Source organism: Psittacula echo, assembly GCF_963264785.1.
Source record: "Psittacula echo genome assembly, chromosome: 11".
NCBI lineage: Eukaryota > Metazoa > Chordata > Aves > Psittaciformes > Psittacidae > Psittacula > Psittacula echo.
The window spans coordinates 18081745-18106051 of record NC_137746.1 but is presented as its reverse complement, the minus strand read 5'-3'; the positions used below and the strand labels follow the sequence as shown (position 1 = coordinate 18106051).

Genomic DNA, 24307 nt, shown 5'->3' with positions numbered 1-24307 from the left:
GCTCTCTGAGGTTCAAGGCCAAGGTCCTGTAAGCTAACTGGAGACGGGCACAATGCACATGTACAGGAAGACATCCTGCTTTGGAGTTTGACATATCCTGACATCTCCTTGTGGAGGTGTTACCTTGGAAATCCCCTGGTGCTGATTTCAGTACTCAAATTTGCAAGCACTTCCTCATGTGAGCAAGGTGGGTGTATGAAAGAGCTGAACGCAACTGAGTTGCCTGGCTCTTAAGCATGGCTTTTGGGGAAGTAGTCCTGCCTCTTGTCCTATTCCTCTGGGAAAGGCAGGGTGTGCTCTGGCTGGTGGCCCTGGTGACACAGGGGTATTTAATACCCCACAAGATCATCTCAGGAGTTAAATGTCTTGTGCCTTAAAGCCCCTGCAGATGCCGTGACTTGTCTGTGAGGTTGCTGTACCAGGAGAGCATCAGGGTATCTGCACCATCTGCTTCTCCTGGTTGTACACCCTGAGTTGAAAACAGGGAGCACAGATACCCTGCTCCAGATGAGCAGGTGCTGGGGTTGAGATGGGATAAAGATATGATTTGCTGCTGTACCTTGCTAGGTCTGTTGTGGTCTCTATGAGGTTTTAAGAGCTTATTTTGACCAACTCGTGTTTTCCAAGCCAATCCTGATCTTAGAGTTGGTGCCTTCTGCTGCTTCCCCTGATGTGAAGAGAAATGTGTGAAAATGGAGGTGGTTTGGCTTGATTCATTATGAAGCCCCTAAATAATACCTTGTGATTACGCACAAATGCTTAAAATCCTTATCTATTTTAGAATTTAAGTTAAATTACTGGGCTAAATAGCAGTGCATTGAAGGTAAGAATAGGAAATCAAGTACATCCCTTTGAAAGCATAGCATAAGGTATAGGTATATGATTCCTTAGGATAGGACTTTCCATAGGATGGGGCATGCTATCTATGGCTATGAAGCCAACTGAATTAGGGGGGTAGAGCTCACCTGTGGGTAAGGTTGCACATTTGAGAGGCCGAAGGTAAATCCTCTGCAGAAGAAATTCTTTTAACAATTACCAGAAACACCCATGAAAAACATAGCTGTTGCTCTCTGGTTTTACATCAGCAGCACCCAGATGCTTTGTTGATGAGTACAGGGATGAGAGCAGCCAGCTGAGGTGCTGAGCACATGTAGGTGCAGGCAGCCCTGTGATTTGTGCTGTGCCACTTGCCATGAGCCTTTGCTGCTGCTGCAGCATGGAGCAAGCTCTGCTGTGCTGCAACCCTATGCTGCTGGGCACCCCCCTGGTGCTCTGCACAAAGCCCTGTGGCGCTGGATCTGCCCCACTGTGTGCTGCAGCTGTTTGCTGCACAAAGCTCCTGTGGCACTGCCTGGCATCAGTGGGAGCAAGTCGGGCAATAGTAAATGAAGACAAAGTGGCTGAAGGGGAGAGACAGCATCTGTGATGTGCCATGGCATTATCTGTCTGGCCAGCATGAGGACAGGGATGTCCATCTGGCGGGGGCTTGGTGGTGAGGAGCGGCTGCTGCCATAGAGCTGAGGTCCTGCCAGAGTGCCAGGGCCCTGCTGCTGGCATTGGACCTGGGACAGCCACACTGTGGCAGAGCTGCCGAGCTCTTTGTCTTCATAGCCCTTCACCTGCACTGCTGCTTTTTCCTTGCTAACATCACTCTTACAGAATATGGCTTAAATAGTATGCTGTGCTCTGCTTTTGGATGCTTGGAGTGGTAAAAGAGGGAATAGGGAATTTAGATGTGGAGGGAGTGATCTGTGCAGTGGGGGCTCACATGCAGCCAGTCAGGCTCTCCAGGGCTCAGCTTTGTATTCAGATGTGCTGGCCTGCGAGCTGCAGACATTCCAGATACTTGTGTTCATTTTGGCTGTATCCAGGCACGCACTCACAAAGAGCAAGATGCGTGCAATGAAGTATAAATCCCGTCCTCTAATGACTCAAATCACTGTTGTGTGCACATACATGCTTAACAGATTGTATAATTAGCTGGCTTTGTAAGCATGCAGCATGTATGATTCTTCAGTAGTTGTCTAGAAATCTTGCGTGGTGTGGGGAGTGGCTGCAGGTCCGGAAAGCCTTTTGTATCCATGTGGAGATGACTGCTGGGTGCAGGAGAGGGGCTGCCCTCTTGTGCCTACAATAGGAGAGGGGCTTCTCAGGCCCAGCACCATCATCTCTGCTTTCCCACTGAGCCCTGGGCTGGCATCAGCTCTTTCCCGTCGGCTGCTGATGCTGGGCTGGTTTGGTGGCTGCTGCTGTGGTGCGTGGGGACAGGGCGACAGGGGCTGTCCCCAAAGGCAGCCTCCGTGCTGTGCCTTGCGCTCACCAGCCATGTGAAGCATGTGTGCATTAGCATGCACAGTGTGAGTTATGGCTGCAGCTCTTAGCCCGTGAGTGTGATGGGGCTTTGTCCCAGGCTGCAGCCTGTTTTCCTATGAAATATTTAATTCAGCAACGTTAACCCTGGAGCTCTGGAACCTCACTGCAGGGTTGCCCTGCCCCTGCAGCACAGGCACGGCCGGTGAAGCTGCTGCAGTGCTGTGCCTGCTCTCTCCTGGCAGAGGTGTTGCTGACCCCGGGAGCTGCCTGCGAGTAGCAGGGATTGCTGCTGCAGAGGAATGCGACAGGTTGTGCCGGTGGGGTGGGAACACGCAGCAGGGCCCAGGGCTGCGTGCTTGGGATTGCGCTGGAGTCGGGGAGGAGCCGGCCGGGAAGAGAACATGACCTTGAAAATCCTTATCGAGATGAAAAGGTGCAGTCAGCGAGCACATTCCTGCGCAGCGCTGCCCGCCCGCCTGACAGCAGCAACAAACAGCTCCTTGTGCTGGCAGCAGGGGATGGCTGCAGCGGGCAGTGGAAGGGTGTCTGCTGCCCCCCAGCAGGGCTGGTGTGGTCTAACGGGGTGTGTAAAGCTAAGGGACCAGCTTCTAAAGTTGTTCAGTTATAAGCAGTAATGAGCGTGAACGCAGCAGCACGGCAGAGTCTGGCAGCTGAAGAACACGCACCACTGGAGAGGACCAGTTTTAATTATGATTCCATGGCAGATGAAGTTCATCGACCAGTTTGGTACCCAGAAATGTGGTGAGCAGCCAGACAGCTCATCACAACCAGCCAGGGGGTTGTGGTTTCCCCCAGTGCTGCTTCTGTTCTGACACTCCTGTGTTGCTGGCACTGTGCTGCCTGCCACGTCCTGCCAACCCGACTGTGAATTCATGCACAGGAGAGTCTGCCTGCTCCTCTGGTGTCTTCCTGAATGGAAGCAGCTTGTGGGAGGGCCTGGAGGATGCATCTGGGAGAGCAGAGCTGCTGGACTGGAAGAGGAGCAAGGAAAGGGTGTGTGGGGTGGAAAGTGGGAATGATGGGTTTAATGGAAGTGACAAGCCATTAGCCTGGCTCAGTTGCTGATGTCTGTGCTGTAGATCTGACACAATTCTTCCTCCCTCACTAGCACTAGCACATGTCCTTGTGCAGTTGTGCTGATTCAGGTTAAGAAACTGCATTGCCTAGAAGCTGATCCTCTTTTAAAATGCTTTTTGGGTGCATTTAATCCTGAAGCACATCGCATGGTATGGATAAAGCAACCCTTGTAGTGCAAAAAAGAAACCAACACTTACTGCTCCGACTATGAATGTGCTTTGAGATGATAGATGCTGTGTTCCTGAAGAAATCCAAGTATCACTGCAGCTTGACTGTGACTGGGGCACTTCTGTTGCTGGCACTGTCCTGCAACTCTGGGAGCAGACACTTAAATATATAGTTTTTACATCTTGACAAGGATAGAATAAACCCTGTCTCTTTCGCCATGGATCTGTGAACTTACTCTTTGTGCTGCTTTTGTTAGAGTAATTTGGGTGTTTCCAGTCTCTCAGATAATTCCTTTCTAAATTCCTAGTGTAGAGCATTTGGGCAAAAGCCTTGTCTTGCTGATCAACTTCTGAGCCTTCTCAGTTCTGGGGTCTTGGGGGTGTGCTGGGAATGCGGCTGTGTGCTGATGGTCTTGGAAGTCTGGGTTTAGATGCTGTGGAATGGTGTGGCCTCTGCTCTCCCCTGTGGCTGGGGCAGGCCATTAGCTGCAGTGTGAAGACTTGTCTCCCAGTTGAATGAGCTGAACTGGCTTCCCTGGGACATGCAGTGAGTGGTCCTGCATCACCTCTTGTGCTCTCTGGAAGTAGTATTTGGTCGTGTGGGTGATGGAGTTGTCAGTATTCATAGTCTGACATGTGCTGGATCCAGCTGGGTTACAGAGGTGGTGCTGTGTGTCCAGAGCCGGCTCCCGGGCACAGCAGGGGATGCTGTGAGCACACCACTGCTCCCAAAGCTGGTGCACTTGCTGTAGCAGCTGCTTTTGTAAGGCCGAGCTCAGTGCTGTAACCCCAGCTCCTTGGTTTTGATCAAGATGAATGTGGCATCTTTGGGTTTTTTATCTTTGAAGTTTTTCAGCTGGTAAGGCCAGGTTGAAATGCAGGCTGTTCACTGTGTTTCACTTCCTGTGCTGCTTCAAGTGCAGCAATTGCTCTGGTGGTACTGAAGCTGCGGTCTTTTCAGAGACATGAAGGTAACTTTTTAGGCAGGCTGTTACTATAAATCATGAAACCACTGGTAGTGAAGCAGTAGCCATCAGGCATCCAGTTACAACGAAAACTGAGGGGAATGGAGTGTTAAATGCTCATGTGCCTGCATCTTTGCAGTGCAGAGCTTGTGACCTGGGTTTCTGAGCAGGGAGCTGCCTGCAGCACCAGCAGCTTGCTCTCAGCTTGGCTTGGCAGAGTGCTGGTTATCTTCTCGCAAGGACCAGTATCTCAGGCACTTAACACGGGTGGAGGAGGTCTTGTATGTTCCATCAGCTCTGTAACTCCAGTGGCGAGTGGCCAGTGCTTTGAGCTGGAACTCTTTCCTGTACATGGGTGCCAGTAAGGTTATGGTGCCATCACCAAACCCAGCATTCATCTTCAGGGGCTACTCTCATTTTTAGTTTGTTCTATGAAAGTTGCAGTCTTGATTTCTTTTGTCTGGAATAGTTTTTTTATGTGAAAGACTTCAAAGTATGTTTTATTGCTTCTAAAGGCATTTAGAGTAGCTAACCTTGCTGTCAGCAGCTGGTAATTTTTCAAGGCTCAAATGAGCTTTGGACATCTGTTGTATGAGGGAAAAGATGGGGTGGGAGAAGGAGGAACACAGCCATATCTAGAGTGTTCTTAGTGACCTTTAGCAGAGCATATTGGAAAAAGGAAGATTGTTGCTTTGGAAGGAGGTTCCTGTGCTCTCTTCTCATACACCGAAGTTAAATAGTAGCTAAATACTAATAGTAAGACTATGTAAGGTGTGTCTGTGACACATAACTAGGTCATGAAGTGTAAGCAGCAGTGATGAAGTGGTACATGTGCTGAGTCTTTGCTTCCACATGTGCATTTTGAACTGAGGAATCATTACAGTGACAAGCTTTTGGTATCCCTGTAGAGGTCTGTTGGACGCTAAAAGCATGATACACTGAATTAGATAGAAACTTGGTTAACTGCCTCAAGCCAAAGCAGACAGCAGTGTCTCTGCAAGGCCCTTTCAGCAAAGAACCTGTCAGTTACCCCATGGTAAGAGATGGCTTTCACACCTGCTCACATTTAGAAATGCCACCTTGCTTTTTGGCAGCCAGTTACAGTTTGGGACCAGAGTGTTGTTTATTGCTTGTACTTAATGGCTGAGCATGCTTGCATCCTCTTTGAGCAAGTGCTGCCGACTGCACCCATGAGCATGTATTCGCAGACATCCTCTGATAATACTCCCTGCAGGAATATTTGAGTTGTAAACAGACTTGGGGAATGAATTGTTCCTAAGGAGTTTTCCCTTGAATTCTGAAAAATGACATGTTGCTTTGGGATTTGCCTCAAGTCCTTTAAATTCTGAGTAAGACTAAACTGCTGCTGCTGTCAGGAGACAAGGCAACTTGTGCTGCATCCCAGAGCCCTGTCCCCTTTCTCAGTCTCATTCACCCATCTAGAATGCTTCAGGAAAACTCTGTTATTTTTCCTGTGGTGTTGTAAATCCCGTGCAAAGAAGAGGGAAGGGGTCTCCCAGGAGCACAGTGTCCCTGGAAGAGCTGGTGTTTTGGAAGGGAACGGACAGCTGTTTTGGTCTGTCACACATGCTGTAGCTGAGGAGAATCCCTGTGCATCATCCCCAGGCCTGGCAGCTGGGAATTGCAAGGGACTGCTACAAGCAGTATCCCAGTTCCAAGATACCATGTTTGGGTTTGCCTATGATGAAATGCATGTTTGTCCTGAACCTGGAGGCAGCTTTCCACCTTAGTGGCACTGTTCCAGTCTGGAAAGTAGACAGAAAGCAGACAGTACGAACACCATAGTCCTTCCGCTCTGTGATCTGAGCTGTGGCGCCTGAGCCTCTGGCCTGTCCTCTCTGCAGATGGGTTCTGTTCTTTCTGAGCCAAGTGCTGGGCATGCAGATCTTCAGCTGCTTGTGCCACTGGGGAGCTGGCAGAAGGCCTGCAGGTGGGCTTCAAGCTGTGTGAGATAGATGGGGAAGGGGGATGCAAAGAGCAAGTGGCATTAGAGCTGTGTTAACGCAAATTGAATCTGTTGGCAAAATATATTGATAGTGGATCACTCAAAATAAATGCTGTTTGTAAGAGTAAATCCAGTAAACTCACTTGGTGATGCAGATCTCATTGTTGCTGCCCGCAAATGAGTGAGCAGACTTCAATAGTTGTTGATTTGTATCGACACCCTTGCAGTGTGTGAAGTTCTGAGCTGTGTTTTGTGCTTTATATGGGTCTGTCTATAAATGCAGTTTGGAGTAATTTATGTCTTAACTCCGTAATCATAGAATCCCAGACTGGTTTGGGTTGGAGAGGACCTTAAGATCATACAGTTCTAACCCCCTGCCGTGGACAGGGACACCTCACCCTAGATCAGGTCATAGAATCATAGAATAGTTAGGATTGGAAAGGACCTTAAGATCATCCAGTTCCAACCCCCCTGCCATGGGCAGGGACACCTCACGCTAAACCATGTCACCCAAGGCTTCGTCCAACCTGGCCTTGAACACCGCCAGGGATGGAGCACTCACAACCTCCCTGGGCAACCCATTCCAGTGCCTCACCACCCTCTCAGTAAAGAATTTCTTCCTTAGATCCAATCTAAACTTCCCCTGTTTAAGTTAGAACCCGTTACCCCTTGTCCTGTCACTACAGTCCCTGATGAAGAGTCCATCCCCAGCATCCTTGTAGGCCCCCTTCAGACACTGGAAGGCTGCTATGAGGTCTCCACGCAGCCTTCTCCTCTCCAGGCTGAACAGCCCCAACTTTCTCAGCCTGCCTCCATACAGGAGGTGCTCCAGTCCCTGATCATCCTCGTGGCCTCCTCTGGACTTGTTCCAACAGTTCCATGTCCTTTTGATGTTGAGGACACCAGAACTGCACACAATGCTCCAAGTGAGGTCTCCCGAGAGCAGAGCAGAGGGGCAGGATCACCTCCTTCGACCTGCTGGTCACGCTCCTCTTGATGCAGCCCAGGATACGGTTGCTTTCTGGGCTGCGAGCGCACACTGAAGCCAGCTCATGTTCATTTTCTCATCGACCAACACCCCCAAGTCCTTCTCTGCAGGGCTGCTCTGAATCTCTTCTCTGCCCAACCTGTAGCTGTGCCTGGCATTGCTCTGACCCAGGTGTAGGAGCTTGCACTTGGCATGGTTAAACTTCATAAGGTTGGCATCAGCCCACTTCACAAGTGTGTCACCCAAGGCTCTGTCCAGCCTGGCCTTGAACACTGCCAGGGATGGAGCATTCCCAACTTCTTTGGGCAGCCTGTGCCAGCGCCTCACCGCCCTCTCAGTAATCAAGTAATCAAGGCTTTGTTACACTGGATGATAAAGGTACTAAACCTATTAGCTTTATACTCTTCTGCTTCTAACACTTTAAATCTCCTTAGCTTTACTCTCCCAAGGTTGTTCTGCATCTCTGTTCCTGTTCTGACATTTGTTAGTTTTGATATGGTATGACTTTTCAGGAGCTGAGAAGGCAATAAATCTGTATCATACCAGTATATCTGATATTGTGAATTCCAGCTGCTTATGTGCTTCTGCAGTTGCTGCATCCATGAGCTGAGTGCTGTCTATCCTTGGCTTCCTCCTCTTTGGCTGTTTTCACTTCCAGCCTGCAAAGCTGAGTCTGTTGAAATGATCTTGGTTTGTCCCTGTGGAAGGATATGGCAGGAATTACAGTGTGCAGGGCAATGCTCATGCTTAAGGAAGTGTTCTGTATCTTGAATTCACGATTGCTTTGCAACTAGACAGATTTTTGTTCTTTTGTGTTCTCCACTGCTCCAAAATCAACTTGACCAAGCATCTCCTCTGATTGTTACAGGCAGCCAGAAATAGTCCTGTTCATACCTGGTACCGCTGACTTTACAGTGACATTGAAGGCACCCATGTCCTCCTGTGGCTGTGCTTAGACCTCTTTGGGCTTTACTTGACTTGGTGGCTTCCTGTGTGTGGCTGGGTTCTGCTGTACCTGACAGGACTTCCTAGCTGCCAGGCTGCTGTAAGGTCAGATCAGTGAAGTAAAGCTTCAAGAAGCAGCTTTCCAGTATCTGAAGGGGGCTACAAGGATGCTGGAGAGGGACTCTTCATCAGGGACTGTAGTGATAGGGCAAGGGGTGATGGGTTCAAACTGAAACAGGTGAAGTTCAGGTAGGAGATAAGAAGTTCTTTGCTGTGAGGGTGGTGAGGAACTGGCACAGGTTGTGCAAATAAGTGGTAAATGTTCCATCCCTGGCAGTGTTCAAGGCCAGGTTGGGTTAGAGCCTTGGGTGACATGGTCTAGGGTGAGGTGTCCCTGCCCATGACAGGGGCTTGGAACTGAATGGTCTTAAGGTCCTTCCCAACTCAAACCAGTCTGATTCTGAGAAGTGATGTAGGCATTGCACAACAGCTAAGTGGCTGAAGCTGATCTGTCTTAGGGCAAAGAGCAGAAGAAGCTGTTGTGATGCCCTGCTGCTTGCCTAGTCTGTTCTGTAAGTGATGCAGAACGAAGAGCCTGCTGATGTTGCTTTTTGGGATCGGGAACATCAAATAGCAGTATAGCTCAGTAAGAAGGTTTATAATGCAGAAAGAGCAGGCAGGCAGTGCTACTAAAGCTGTGCATGGAGTTAGCAATTAGCCCAGTGCTAGTAGGAGATGAACCAGGGAGCAGCATGCAAACTCTGTGCGTTTAAACCCAGCCTCCTGTGGTTTCCTTGCCTCTTTCTAAATGCGCTTCCATGCTAGCAGTGCTTGGGTTCTGCAACTGGGTAGACTAGGGACCCTAGTCCAGTGAGTCCAGTGATGCCATCCTAGAGGTGTGTGTTTTCCCACTTCAAATGCCACATGAATAAGGGGTAGAAGGAGCTGGTAGTGTTGCAGGAGGTATTTGTTGTCATACTGCTCCTTTTTACAGCAGAGATGGCACATGCTGGTAAGAAATATAACAACATGCATTGTTTCTGGAAGAATCAAAGGTTTTAATCACCACAGATGAAGTGAGTGACAACTCATTGGTGGCTGAAGACTGGTTGTGAGGTCAAGCACCCAAAGTCAGCCCAGTGCTTGCTCTGCTGCCATCCATGGGATAACGTGTTCCTGAACACTGAAGTACAGCAGTTGTCCAATACCCACCTCATTGCCGTGATCTCAAATATTTATCTTTTCCTGACAGTAGCTCCAGGTTCCCTACTATAGGAGCTGTGTTGTGGGGGGAGCCCGTCCTACCCACCTCTTTATCTTGAGGCATCTTGCCAATGTAAACTGCTGCCACCCACACTGCAGGCAGCCTTTCAGAGGGACAGGAGAGCAGACTGTAAGCACAGAGGCAAACCTTCCAGTTCATAATCTCCCAAATATGTCAAGAAACAAGTCTGACTACTCTGTCTGGATGTTCGGTAGGTGGTTTACCCCTCACTGTGATCAGTCCCCTTCTTCAAGAGCAGTTGAACCTCTGAGTGGAGAGAGCTGCCTTGGCCCTAGTTAATCTACTGAGGCTGTGGAGGTGGCCAGGCTGCTTCTCATCCTAGAGCTGAAGGCAAGCTTAAAACCCAACCTCCACTACTGAAAACTAAAGTCATTCACATTACTTGGGTGGTTAAATTCCAACCCTTACATGCCTTTAGTTTAGTCGTGTTGCACCATTCTCATCAAGTTGTACCTTACTCTTTTATCTCTTTTCTGCTTAATCGGTTCAGGAAAGCATGCAGGATATGCAGGCTGGCAGGCAAGTTAATGTTGTGAGAAGCCTCAGCTCCCATTTCCTGACTCTTTAACCTTGAACTATCCCAGGAATTCTGCATTTGAGTGATTCAGAAGGTATGAGTGACCTCCTGCCTCTCTCCTGCTAGCAGAACCAGTTTGTTAATCGCTGGGAATGAGCTCAAATCTCTAAGTGGTTTTTGATAGTCTTCTCACAAATAACTCGGTAGTTCTTTGCTTCCAGGGGTAAATGATCTGTACTGAAAAGAAATGCATGGGCAAAGTGTCACTGTGCAAAGCTGAGCTTGTAAACATGCAAGCCTTTGCAGAGGTGGACACAGCAAGCAAGCTGTTAGACTGATTCATGCTCAATGTGCTTGTTGTAGCTGGTGGAGTGGTAAATTGGGTATTATATAGCTCAATGCTTGCATGAATCTGAGTAATAGAAATGTATTACTATTAAAAGTATACATATTTGTATATGGAATGCTTGAAATGCAGGCTGCTGTCTGCCTTCAGTCGTCTCTCGTGTCCTGACCTGCTTTGTGGAGAATCTACTTGGGCAGCATGTGACTGATTTCTGTAGAAAAGGCAGGATTTGGATGTTACCTACTCGTGCAAAGGGCTTACAGTGCGATATTACACACAACTCAAGGCTACACTGATGAGGTGTAGGGCTTATTCTCATGTCCTGGCCAAAGAGCAGTAGAGGGCATCACTGAGTCCGTGAGTATTAATTGAACTGTTTAAAATGACAGTAGCTTGGAAGATAAGCTCTGAGGATGGATGTTGGGCTTACTTAACCAAGAGGTGGCCCAGTGCATGGCGGGGCCACGAGGAGATGAAAGATCTTTGGGGGGCTGGAAGATGCTCAATACCCATGGCAACGAAGGAGACTACTACTGAGAAGAAAGAGCTCTGCATCCTGAGTTGCTTGAGAAGATGTGTCGGTTTTTAAGGGCATTGCTATTGGCGGTGTTTATGTTGTAGTTCAAGCAAATTGGTTTACAGTAACAATTTCAAACAAGCTGTTTTTCTCAGGCTTGACCCCATTTTTACTATCATAGATGTAATTCTGTTCCTAGTTATCCTTTACCACAGCAAGAGCAGGACCAGGCTGTAATGCTGCACACACTGACAGCCACTGAATGGCATCTGCTTGGGGTAATAGAAATTTAGGGTGACTGGGCCTTTGTGTGTGTCTTGGAGTAATATCTGGCTTCCAGAATTTTGTCATATTTGATCTCTCATCAGCCTCCCTGGAGCATAGTTAAGAAGCTTCTCAAATTTGTGATCACTTCTTAAAGGCTTCTCCTTGTTATCTGGGAAGTGCTTTTCCATTCATAGATCTCGTTTGCCCTGAATGCCTCCTTTCTGCTCCCCTGGGTGAGGAGGTCTCTGCCATAGCAGTTGCTGAGGTTTTGGTGCAGTTGTGTTGCTGCTGAGGATACTGGCTACTGCAGATGAGCTGCTCACATCACCTTATCCCTCCATGGCAGCTGGAGTGAGAATCCAAGGGAGCAATGTGTTGTGCCTGGGTATGTGGGGATGGGTGAGGAAGGCTCTGCCAGCCAGCTCATAACCAGGGCTCTGTGCTGCAGAGGCAACCCTCCCCACAGAGAGAGATGTTCCCGGGGAAAACAGTTACTATAGTGATGCACAGCCCTGGTGTGTTTGAGGCTGGAGCACCAAGTTGAGTAATAAATGTGTGGGAGTCTATTTGTAAAGCTTTTGTGAGGAGGAGTAGTGCTGTAGTGCTGGAAAATTGGTCTGCAAAGGGATAAGGGTTTCTATGCTGAAGTGTAAAAATAATCACTGTGTTGAGGATGGAGTGACCGCATTGAAAACAAAGAAGCTGGGATGTCATTGTGAGGAGCTCCTGCAGCAGCCAGCAGCTCTGCCCATGGGCACGTTCCTCAGTTCAGACCCACGAGTACCCTGTGTGCAGCAGGAGCTGGGGTGCTTTCAGCCTGTCCTCTGTTCTGGCACGTCATAAGCAGTGATGAGTCCTATTCACATGCAGAAATGCTATGTAAAAATAAATAAATAATTGGAGTAGAAGCCATTGAAAATAAAACCTGACTCCAGCAGTCTGCCACAAAATGCTGGCTTTAAAACCTGTTTGTTTTTGTACGAGAGATGAGTGGAAGGATCTGCCAGAGCTCATCATTTTACCTTGCTTGACTCCTTGCTCACGAAACCTATGTGCCCATGAAACACTCGCTGTGTACCTGCGTGTGCAGAAGGGAAGGGGAGAGCTGTTAAGCTGTTAGGGGTAGGTGGCTGAAGCTGTAGCTGTAGGAGGAGCTGATGTGAAGGTGCTGATGATGTAGGTGCTCCCTTTGTCCCTCTTGCAGTGAGCCATTGCTGTCAGTGCAGTTAGCTGCAGGAAATCGCCTGGGCTGCTGTTTCACCTACACTGGGGCTGTGTGATCTGCACTGAACTCACTAACATAAGGCTCTCTTATTTAACTGGCTTTATGTGTTCTGGGTTTGGGGAGCCCTGCAAACACTGGGATTAAGTGGGTTTACGTACGGTGGAGCACGCTCGGTGATCCACTGTTGGTTAACAAATGCTTTATGTCTCGGTGACCCAAGCACACAAGTATGTACATGCACATATGTACTCACAACCATGAGCCCAGCTGAAAAGCTGTGTGTGCTGGGTTTGCTGGGTTGCTGCAGGCAACCATGTGCACCGAAATCCAGTAATTACAAACCCAACATTTCCTGGTGTAAGAAGTTGAGGATTTATTTCTGTTACCTTTGTAGTATTAACTCCAGGTTTGTAAGTGCTGCAGATCCCCCATCTCCTGCTCCTGTCAGGAACGTCCTTGCAGCCATGTTTAACCAACCTGTCAATCAGAAGCTTGTTACACAAGGATTATTTGCCTTTGGTTTCCTGTGTAATGAGGGTTTTGATTGACAACAGTGGAGTTAAAGACTACAGAAAGGCTTTCTGAATCTGAGATGAGCAAGTTTCCACATTATAACATTGGCTTCCAGTTTTATCTGTGGAAAAAGCTGAAGGTGACAATCAATGTAAGAAATACATTAACCTTTATTTAAAGCTGTTGTGACTTGTAAACTAGAGCTAGTTTACTAGGAAGCTTACTTCCTACTGCCTACCCTGGGAGCAGGATTTGTCATTTGCTCTACAAGTACTTGAGCTATTGGGGAGAACATTCCACAAAGCTGGAAGTGTCTCATACATTCACTGGTCGGTGGGTAGGCAGTGGTTTTCCTATGCCTGAAGACCATAAGCTACTCCTCAGGATGATGCTGTTATCTCTTACCTCTGTTACCAGGATGAGTTTCTGTGGTGGACTTCTTGGCTCACTGTGTGTAGTGGCTGCTGAGGGAACCTGGTTTCCAGGGGTCCTGATGAGCCATTGCACTTGCTCACATAGATTTGAATTTCTTGAATGAAATCAAATGCAGAAAGAGCATGTTGAAAACTAGGAAAATGTAATGGAAATGAGTAAATCTGCGTTGAGGTGTCTTTTTCAAAATACTAAATATTCCTAAAAATGATCCTGAGTAAAACATGGCTAATAGGGGAAAGGCAGTCAAAGGCAGGATGAACATGATATCCAGGTGAGTTGATATGAGATGAATATGTGCGTGACTTTCTGGTGAGCTAGAAGGCTAGAGTTAAACTGTGATTTACAGACATCTTTAGCTCAGGCTGTGTTCTCTTGTAGGAGCTCCACACCAAGTTTAGCCTCCAGCTTAGAAGCAGATGAAATGCCTCAGGAGTAGTTCTGGTCTAACTGATGCTCTCAAGGGTGTTAGAACAAAATCAGGTATGGCTGGAAGACGCAGACTCTTGTCTGCAGGTCTTGTGTCAACTCAACCAGTGGGGGTTGAATAGAAACCACTGCACCTGCAGGCTTGGTTGCCACACTTGCTTTCCTCTCCGTGGATGGACATCAAGAGTCAGCATCAGGATTGTCTGAACTTTGGGTGATTGCATCTTTTGAAAGCTGGATGGATGTATCCAGAGGTTTCCCTAGCGGAGGAGAGTAAGGCTGCATAAACCAGTTGTAGGTTTCCTTCCTTAGTTATAAGCACAGTAGGTGAAAGGGTCCATGTTCTAGATTGCTGGTTTGAGCCCGGCTGCAGAGAGAACCTGTTGTACAGTAAGGGGTTTGACCAAATTGGGGAAATCCTCTCCAAGGAATCTTTGTGAATTGCAGAGGAGGTGTTTCAAAAGCAGCCTTTTTGCAGATGGGCCCTAGGTTCTAACTTCCCAAATGCAGACGCAGTCCTGGTTTATTGTAGAAATAATACACTAACTGAATCATGTCATGCTATAAGAAAGAAACTTCACCTTTTGTTCATTTAATGTGTCAGGCTACCCTGTGAGTGTGGTTAGGGAGATGCTTGATTTTGGACCCCTTCTGGAAAAGTGGTTTATTTCAGTGCTCATAACAACCCCTAAAATAATATCTTAAACCAAGGAGATAATCTCCTTTTTTGCATTGTGCCTTATTCATAGTCTGGCTACAAAACATCACATATCTTTCATCTCTAATTGTAGCATTGCTGCTTCGATTTGTGCCCCTTTTCCCCATAACAGCAAGGGAAAGGAGTTGAGATGAGTTAGTAATTTGGTTATGAAGCTGCAGCTATTTGGGGAAATAGCTGTGTAACATATGTTGTCTGTAACAAATGGAATTACTGTCTTAATTCTAAACCTAATGACTCTTCTGCTTGCTAGTTGAATGACAGATCCTCCTTTAATGAACACTTCCTGCTCTGTACAAATGGCTTGCAGTCAGCCAGGGAGGACAGCACTGGTATATGCTCAGTGATGGGTGCTTCTTGGGAGATACTCTGAAAACATGAATCTCAAAGGTGAAATTATCTGTTTCTGAGCCCTAGTTATCTGGCAGGTCTCGAGCTGGCTTGTGTCATTGCTCTAGTACACTGATCCTGCCTGGCATTTTCTTCTCCCTTCTCTGCCTGTGCTGCTTCCATGTGAACCACTAAACCAACATCACATAAAAGCAGGTGCCACTTTCAGAGGTGGAAGCACTAGCTCTAGTGTTGGAGTTAAAACACGTTGGCAACAGCACTTTCATCTCTTACCTCCAGGGAGTTGCTTGTACCTAATCTTGCTCTGCATTTTTACCCTTATGCATCTTTGACTCGATCGACTCAGAGCAGCACATAGTGGGTACTGAGGCTGAGGAAACAGCTTGATCCACAGGGAAAAGCATGGGATAAGGGATAGCAATCAGAAGGATTGAGATTCTAGTTTATTTTCAGGTAATCTCTATTTTCTATGCAAACATGCTTTTGGTCCACAGTGTAGATTAAGAACAGTAAAAATAAACTTGTCAGTGAAACTTTCTCAGTAAACTGTCACAGTTACATTGTGAAGCTCTTGAGTTCTTTTTGCACTGTGGAGCTTTAAATTGAAGTCTGCTGAGGAAGCAGTGATCCCAGCACTGCTCCAGGTGACAAAGGCAATGTGCTGAAAGTGAAATGCAGTAGCATTTCAGGTGGGGACCTTAGTGCCTTACGTAGCTTTTACTGAAGTGTTACCACCACTGTACCAGACTCTAGGTCATGTTTTGGGGAGAATTATGTTACTCATTAAATGTTGATTTTGCATTGAACATCTTGTAGATGGAGGCTGTTCCCTAAAAGTCTCTTTTACACTGAGTGTAAGATGTTACTATGGGGCTACCAGCTGGTTGCTCAGTGCAGCCAGATGAAGCGTACTCAGATGTGCTCAGAACTCATTAAAACGTTCTCTAACTGCCCTGCTGAATTATTTTGGAATATGAAAGACTTTCTGCAGGCCTCTTCAGTCTCTTGCAGTGGGTTGGGAACTTATTCTGTAACCACCTTACTTTACTGTGGCACGCTGCATGCACATGGCATGGTCTGGTACAGCTCCACGGCTGCCGCTTGACCTGCTTGTTCTTACTATGTGCAGTGTAACTGCTGGAGAAGAAGGGTTTTGGTGTTCTGCAGTGTGTCCTGTGCTTTCTCCCCCAAGGATCCTCTGCCAGGTCACTCACAGGCCCAACACAAAGCTCTGTCGCTCCTTCCAGATGTGCCACCTGCAGTGCATGAGGTTGTGCCATGGACCTCTGAGCCTGTGGCACCCTGTGCTCTTGGCAGCTGGGTGTGAGATACCTGCAAGCTCGTGCCTCCTGCAGTGATAGGTTTGCTTAGTTTTGTTGGTGCAGTGTGAACCGTAGTAGCTCAGACTCAAGGGCAGGAAAGGGGCTGGTTTCAGTGACTCCAGTCCATGGGGTCACTCAAAGTGGGTACTGTAAGCTGTGCTTTTAGCCACACAAGCCTTCAGAACTGCTGCTGTATGTGGTCTCCAAAAGCAAAGCTCATCAGAGCAGTATTGTGGAAATACTTCCTCATTTGAACGGAGCAGGTTACACATTTTGGGATAGTGGGAAACTAATCTGGTTTGTCATTAATGAAACAGAACATATTGCAATGCAAATGAGTGGAGTTGCATGACAAGTGGTCCCACAGTCCTCAGCAGTTGCCATTGATTGTGCAGTCTTAATTATTCATGCTATGCAAATTGCATTTCTCATCTTGCTCCTTCTTGTCTGCATATTTTTGGTACAGGACTTGCCTGCAAACAGGCCGGTTCTTTCACTTGAGAGACTGGGGTTGTTTCTGGCAAAGTTATGTTCCTTTGTGGAGCGAGCCCCGGTTGAGCTGGGCAGAGCTTGGGAGCTCAGTCAGGATGAATTCATCTGGAAGAAAAGGAAGAGTTTGTGGGGTATTTGAGAAGAACAAAAGCTTTCAAATAGTTTTCAACTCTGTTTTCTATACTGAAGCTCTTGAGGTACTTGTTTTCTGGACAGTTGTTTGGAATAGACATGTGGGAGTGTTCTTTTATTCATCCTCACTATTACTTTGCATTTCAGGTACACTAAACCACTCACCTTTGCAGACTGCATTAGTGATGAGTTGCCATTAGGATGGGAAGAAGCTTATGACCCTCAGGTTGGAGTTTATTACATAGACCACAACACCAGTAAGTGACGTGTTCCTGTGTTTTTACAGAGTGATTGTTGTGTGCCTGTGTTAAAATGTACTGAACACAAAGCCACAGAATTGCTAACAGCACGTTTTAGGGTACGTGAGACCTGCACTCGTGAAATCAAATCCTGTCTTTCCCCATCATACAAGTTACTTCCCTCTCACAGGAATTTGAGACCTTTTGGTTTGCAGTCTTCAAATCAGGAGCCACATTCAAGTTAATACCCTGGACACACCTCTAAGATTTGGCTCTGCTGGGGAGTCCAACTCAGGAGCAATGAGCTGGAGTTTGTTCGTAGCCTGGAATTTGTCCTTGTGGCCAGGCCATTGGAAACAGTGCAAAGGTCTTGGTGTTGCCTCCGCTGGCAGGGATACACTGAATGCCAGCATGACCTCCCTGTGCTGCAGTTCACACTGCCTTTACTGGAGAAGAAGCTCAGAAGGCCTGGGATACTTGAGAGGTGTGCAGGCTGCAAGAGTTATGTTCAGGCTTGTGGCATTTTTATTCTGTGTCCTCAAACTAAGCATGTTCTTGCTCTGTCAGATTGCTTGATAGACCAGAAGTGTGAAGCTTTATAACCTCATTTGAGTTACAAGAAAATGCAAAATTGGATCTGTCATTCCAGACATGGTTAGGAGTTCCTTACTGGGTTGTGCTAGAACAAATCCTCTGTAAAAAGTAACAGACAACAAAACGAGTCAGTGACTTTGGTTCTCTTTACAGAATAGCTCCAATTGCAGCCAGAAGTTCACAGCAGAACCAGGCCCAGGCCCATTGGGGGTGCCTTGTAACTTGAGCAAAGAGAAAAACTCTTTAAAAGACAAAAGTGCCTCCAGATTGTTTTTCTGGTTGGGGTTGTGTTTAATCTGCTTCTTGAGCTTCAGCTGAGAACTCCAGCAATTGCTTTCAGGAGGTAGAGATCTTTGTTTAAATACAAACGTGGCAGTCTGCTTTTCCTTGGCTATCTTCACACCTTCCCTTTCCCACAAAAAAAAACCATTTTTACCTGTAATACTGCACCTTCTAGGGTTTAGCAACTTCCCTTGGGTGTTACAAATGCAGAATGAAAGCAGCCTGTTCTCAGCACCAGCTGCTCCCTGCAGGGTAAAGATCAGATGGCTCCAGATGTGAAGGTGACACAAACACTTTTACTCAGAATTTTTCACCGCAATGTCACAGTATTTACATAGCTTTGAGTGGCTTTATCCTAATTTTTTTTTTTGTGAGGCAGGGGAAGTTGGTGTTACCTCTTACTGGGAGTGGGTAGTGTGGAAGAAGGGGTGGACAAGCCTACAGGATCCCATGGAGGAGGTCTGCAGAGGGGAGGACTGGACAGACTCTGCTTGAGAAGGTGCTAAATTGTAAGATGCAAACTGGGGTCTCCTCTAGGTCTGTAAAAGCGTGAGTCCATTTCACTACTACAAGAGAGCACTGTGGAGAGTTAAATATGAGGTTGCTTTTTAAAGACAGACTGAATCTTCCTGCCTTTTCAGTCTCTCTTGGGTCTGGGTTATCCCTGTGCTGACCACACTTACCAAAGGAGTAAGACTGAGTTTAGGAGTCGTGTTAACAGTTCTTTTTTCCTCTTTCTCAATGATTTAATGTTTTTATAGATGAGTGCAGGTGGAAATTGAGAAGAGCCTGGTCAGGCTCTCCAGAGGAGTCAGAAATACGGTTGGACTTCTCTTCCTGTCTCTGCTGGTTGGAGGTTTGCTGTATCAGGTGTGGGATGTAGGAGGTACTGACCAGGGTGCTCAGGGTAAGCGCAGCCCCCACACAGGGCCATGCCACCCTTCAGTGACTCTGAAGGGCTTTGCTGTGTTAAGCAGCAGTGGTGGATTAAGAGGTTCCTGCCAGTTCAGTTTTACCTGTACAGTGCTTTGGGGAAGTTGTTTGTTCCCTGTCCCTTCTCAGTGAAACTTCTCTGAGGCTTGGTGGTTTTTCCCTCGGATGAGTTCCCTTCTCAGGTTTATCAAGCAGTGACATGGGCTGTTGCTGTAGATGTAAGCCTCTGCAGGAGCTCTGGGAGCTGACGTTGTACCACAAAGAAATAATCTTCAACCACCCTCTGAAGCAAACATCAGGGTCACCTCTGAGCACAGGAAGAACTTGGCTCAAATAAAATGAGGGGTGTTTCCAAGAGTCTGTTGTCTCCTCTGAACTTTCTCTTCAAGATGTGCTTTTATCTTCTCATTTGTCTTCCTCTCCTATCCATACTGGAGAATGCCAAGTGCTTGTTGTCACTGTGGCCTATCCTAGCTAAAACTGAGGCACAATGTACTCCAGCGGCATTTGCCTAAGTGAGGATGGCTAGCTGTGCTCCTGGGGGACAGGTTCAGATACAGGAAGCCTGTTGTGGGACATGAATGCTTGTCAGCCTCCTGAGTGTTAGCAGAAACTGCAGCATGCAGGTGGGACAAAGCAGACAGGATCTTAGTTGTCCACTTGGGTTGGCTGCAGGGTGATTGTGCAGAGCTCTGGTGGCAGGTCTGAGCCCACAGCACTCAAAAGCATCACAAGTTTCAGGGGTGTGCAGGGGAGGTTCCAAACCATGCTGGTACCTGTTTCATAGCAGTTGCTCTTAAAATGTTTCACTTCTACGGATGCCAGAGGCTGCAAGGCTTGACCTGGAATTTCAATCAGATGTTAAAAGAGAGAAACAAAATCATGACACTCTTTCTTCTGCCAGCTCTAATCCAAGGACTCACAATAAAGCAAACCACAGCCCCTTACTTTCAGTTAATCAAGAGGCTCATCCTTGTGGTTTATGTTGAAGTGTCCTCTGGAGAGTGTCCCAAACCTGCTTCCTCTCCAAGGTCTCTTGCAGATGCCCTTTGCAAGAAGGAGCCATCATCAGAGGGTATGAAGGGTATGGAGGCAGGTTGGTTCTTGCTGCACGCTTGAAGTATTTGAGAGTAATTATCAGAAACAAGCCCAAGGACAGACCCAAATTAAATCTAAAGCCAGGAGCCATTAGAAAAAATGAGCTGAAGAACACTTCTGCTCCTCTCTGAGGCAAAATAAATACAATTAAATTGAAGAGAGTACCTAGAATACTTCTAATGCAGTATTAATGCATAGCCCTGAGTATGTCTGTCTGGGAAAGCTGCTTTGGAATTCGATTTGCACAGAGAATGATGCTGATGCAGGCAAGGTAAGACTGCATTCGTCAGCCATGGAGCAACCAGGTTTCTTTATGACAAGCTTACTGTTAAACGAAAAATTCACAAGACAGCAACTGATGTAGGAGCTGCATTTTTGTATTCTCTTCAGCTGACTGCTGAATGTCCTTTGTGTTTCGCAGGAGCTGGCGCATATGGAGAGCCCTTGGCCAACAGTTTCATAGGTTGTTTTCACACATTTGAAACTCAAAGCTGCAATCTAGGGGTACAGTTAGTGCTGTGCTTACTGAAGAGGGTGAGGTGAATGCTTAGAAAAATCGGGAACAAAGCAGTTTCAGTGCATTAGTGCCATGGTTAGTGGTGGCCTTGGCAGTGCTGGGGTAAAGGTTGGGCTTGGTGATCTGAAAGGTCTTTTCCAACCTGGTTGATTCTGTGATTCTATAAGTGCATGCTCTCCATGACCTGGCAAGTGTTCGGTCCCTGAGGTGGTGTGTGTGCTAGGGGAAAGCATCAGTGCTTCACCACCAAATGGAGCTGCTCAGGATTGTGGATTGTAGTCTTCCTCCTTATTGTTACAATGGAGGGATTTCCCTGCAGCAGCTTCCACCATCCTTCTCGTGATTATAGGAAGAATGGGTAGTAGCTGAAGGGGAAACTGGAGCTGTCTATGCTTGAAGAAGCCATAGGTACAGGTAGGCTTATGACCCACTGTCTTGAATTAGACTTCAAGAGTCCTGGGTACTGCCCCAGTTCCTGCAGTCTGGCCCGGGGAAGCTGGTGCCTGGGAATATGGGGGCAGCTCTCTGGGAAGCTTGCAGCTGACTTTCTCCTTTTGGCTCCACTGTGGAGTAAAGGGATCTACTTACTGGGTAATGGTTATCTGGGAATGGGATTTGGGGGCAAGAACAGAGACAGGAGCCTGGGCTTTCAAGCTGTTACAGTTGATATGCTGCTGTGTCTTCCTGACTTTTTGCTCCATCTAAGAGAGACCGTGGTGCTGTCTGGGCAGACACCAGCACCTGCAGTTGACACATGTAGCTGCTTTTTACTCAGGTTATTTTGGGGCAGCTTTTCAGTTCTAGGCTTAGCTTTAGTACTGCATCAGCTGAAATGCTGCTTCTGCAGGACCTGTACAGGACTTCCTGTTGAAATGCTTCTGCAAATTATACTGTTGGTGTCTTTAAAAGGTTTTGCAGCTTCTCTAAGATTTCCTATGTAAATTGAAATGCCATGTGCTCTTCTGGATCTTGAGGTACTGTTAAGACAAGTTACTGTTGCAGTATCCTACGAATTTTCTCATCAGCGTGATCATGAGCAGCTTGTGAAAGTGGTTGAGGGTCCATCCCTCAGGTAAAATCCTTTATTTCTAGTTCTGCTGCTAGGGTTATTGTCAAACTCTTCTCTTCCCTACCTCCTGTGTGTTGTGGTGGTAGTCTTATGCCTGACTTGCTTAAGAGCTGCTTCCACTGTGGCAGCTTTCACTAAATATTTCAAGAGGCTCTGAAGAGATGCAGATTAGATTCCTGGGGATTGTTTCAAGCAGCTCCTCTTTATTAATGATTCAGTATGTGGTAACCAGGCATCCTTCTTCAACATGGGAGTTTGGCCACTGCAAAGCACTTAGTCCACTGCCTATTGGAACCTCTTCCAAGCAAGAACACAGCCTTGAAAGAGAAATGAAAATATTTTGAACACTTCCTCACAAACCCAAGTCAAATACTGACACTGTATTTGTCTCACTAGGATCAGGACTGGCTACATGGCTGGGACCTAATGCCTCTTTCATGATTAGGACCCTGAAAAGCAGTGTACTGGTTGTGTTGGGCTCATAGAGATGAAGTGGTGTGTCCGTTCATGACTGCGTTGCCTGGATCACCAAAACCTACTCTTCTTCAACTCTACCTCTTGCATTTTACGGTGATTTCATGCTGTACCTGCTTTCAGGGAGGGAAATGTTTCTTCCCCTCCTGAGCTGCTGTGTATGAAATGGCATTTGAGAGGCTTTCATGAATACATTCTTTGATTTAATGAGGTTTTAAATAATTTTTGCTTGCTTACAGAATCTGAGCAAGAAGGATTTCTTTCCCCTTTGTAATACCAGTCACTTGGAAGCCAAAGAGGCCAGGCACAATTGAAACTGCTTTCATGCTGTCAGGTGCAGCATAAGGCAGCCATGTGGCAGTGGTATTTTCTGAAGTGTTTTTATCAGTGAATAGCAGAGGTATTTTATTAGCCATGTTCTAATGCAGTTGCAATAAAAATGAGTCTAACAGTCACTGTCAGTATCTCAGAACTGAGTATGCATGTGCCTGTGTGGGTGGTGTAAGAGGCAGAACCAGGGTGGCTTCAGCAGCCGAGCTGGAGAGTTGTGGTGATTTCATCAGGAACTGTTCTGTACAGTGACTCAGTCGGTGGTGTTTATTGTGGAGCAATGGTCACCTCCTAGGAGAAAAGGGAAAATGTCTTTATTCCACTGGTTTTGCTATGGGATGGGGATTGGGGCTATTTAAAGTGTTGCCATAGCTGGTGGAGTATCTCCAGGCAGCGTTCCACTGATCTTGCCTCTTTCTGTTTTCTCTCTAAGAAACTACACAGATAGAAGACCCTCGCGTGCAGTGGCGGCGGGAGCAGGAGCATATGCTGAAGGACTACCTTGTCCTGGCCCAGGAGGCAATTGCTGCACAGAAGGAGATCTACCAAGTGAAACAGCAGAGGCTGGAATTGGCCCAGCAGGAATATCGGCAGCTGCATGATGTTTGGGAGCACAAACTTGGCTCTCAGACCAGCTGTGAGTAGCTTTGACGTCTTATCCAGTGACTTTCTCACTTGTGAACCCACTAGGACAGGCAAATGCTTGAAGCTGGTCCTCTGACGGAGCACTGGGATGGGTTAGGCTGTGTCACTCTCCACGTTTGCTCAGGTTGTCTGAAAAACAATAGCTGCCTGGCACCTGTGTGGTAAAAGAGAACTGCTACAGAGCACTAGTGCAGTTGGCTCAGTCACTGCAGGCAGTGTGCAGGTTTTCAGCATGGGCTTCCCCAAATGTGAAAGAATGTGGGACTGGTTCAGTGCAGAAAAATGAGGTTCCATTGTATTCCATGATCCCTTGTCTGGAGCACAGAAACAAAGCAAGAAGGCTCATCCTCAGGTATTGTTCCCAGGCCCTTTTGGATTTTAACATTCCAGGTAGCTGAGTGACTGTCTCGGGGACCTAAGGGTCTATATGTTAGGCCATGTAGAAAATAACATGGGTGGATTACCTCTCTGTGTATGAAGAACATTGTTTTGTGCTCCCTATTCTCTGTCACACAGGAAAAACAATACCTGGTGTTTCAAGAGTTGGTGCAGAAAGGTTTATAGTAGGACAGATTTCCTCCTTTTTGTTCCTAGTTAGGAGCTGCAAAATGCCCACAGGAGAATTTATTGCCTGCAAGAATTGTTTTTATAATCCTTAGTGTTGAAGAATTCTTATGTTCTTGCCAGCCACATCAGTGGGCTGATCTCCCCCGGCTCCACGAGTTCTGCTGGCTAATCCTGTGCCTCCAGTTAGAAAGTGCTTAAGTAGTTTTTTGTCAGCTGAAGGAGTCTTATTTGAGCAGGATCCCATCCATCACCTCTGAAGTACAGTTTTGGTCGTTTCCTGTGAGCACTCTACCCAAGTGCTGGTGTTCCAGACCAGCCCATTCAGAACACTGTGAACATGAATTACATTGGTGTGATATGATCTATCTTAAAAATACAACCAGAAAGAACTAGAAATGCTTTTCCCTGTTTACAGGGCATGAACTGATGGTTGCAAGGATCAAAATACTTCTCTTGCCTACAGCTGCCTCTAAGTACACTGCACAGCAGAGAGCTCCTGTAACTTCTGAAGCAGAAGGGTTTTAACTGGTGCTGAGAAGAGAATTCTGCTTTTAGTGGGACATAGATTTAA

General features: G+C 47.0%; 1 protein-coding gene across 1 annotated transcript in view; it reads left to right on the top strand.

Annotated features, from left to right (window-relative positions):
* WWC1 (WW and C2 domain containing 1) overlaps positions 1 to 24307 on the top strand; it is a 72811-nt gene that overhangs the window by 16671 nt on the left and 31833 nt on the right. The window contains exons 2-3 of the mRNA XM_080626900.1: positions 17136 to 17245; positions 22958 to 23161. Coding sequence (XP_080483026.1) covers positions 17136 to 17245; positions 22958 to 23161 — 314 coding nt within the window. The remainder of the gene's footprint in view (positions 1 to 17135; positions 17246 to 22957; positions 23162 to 24307) is intronic.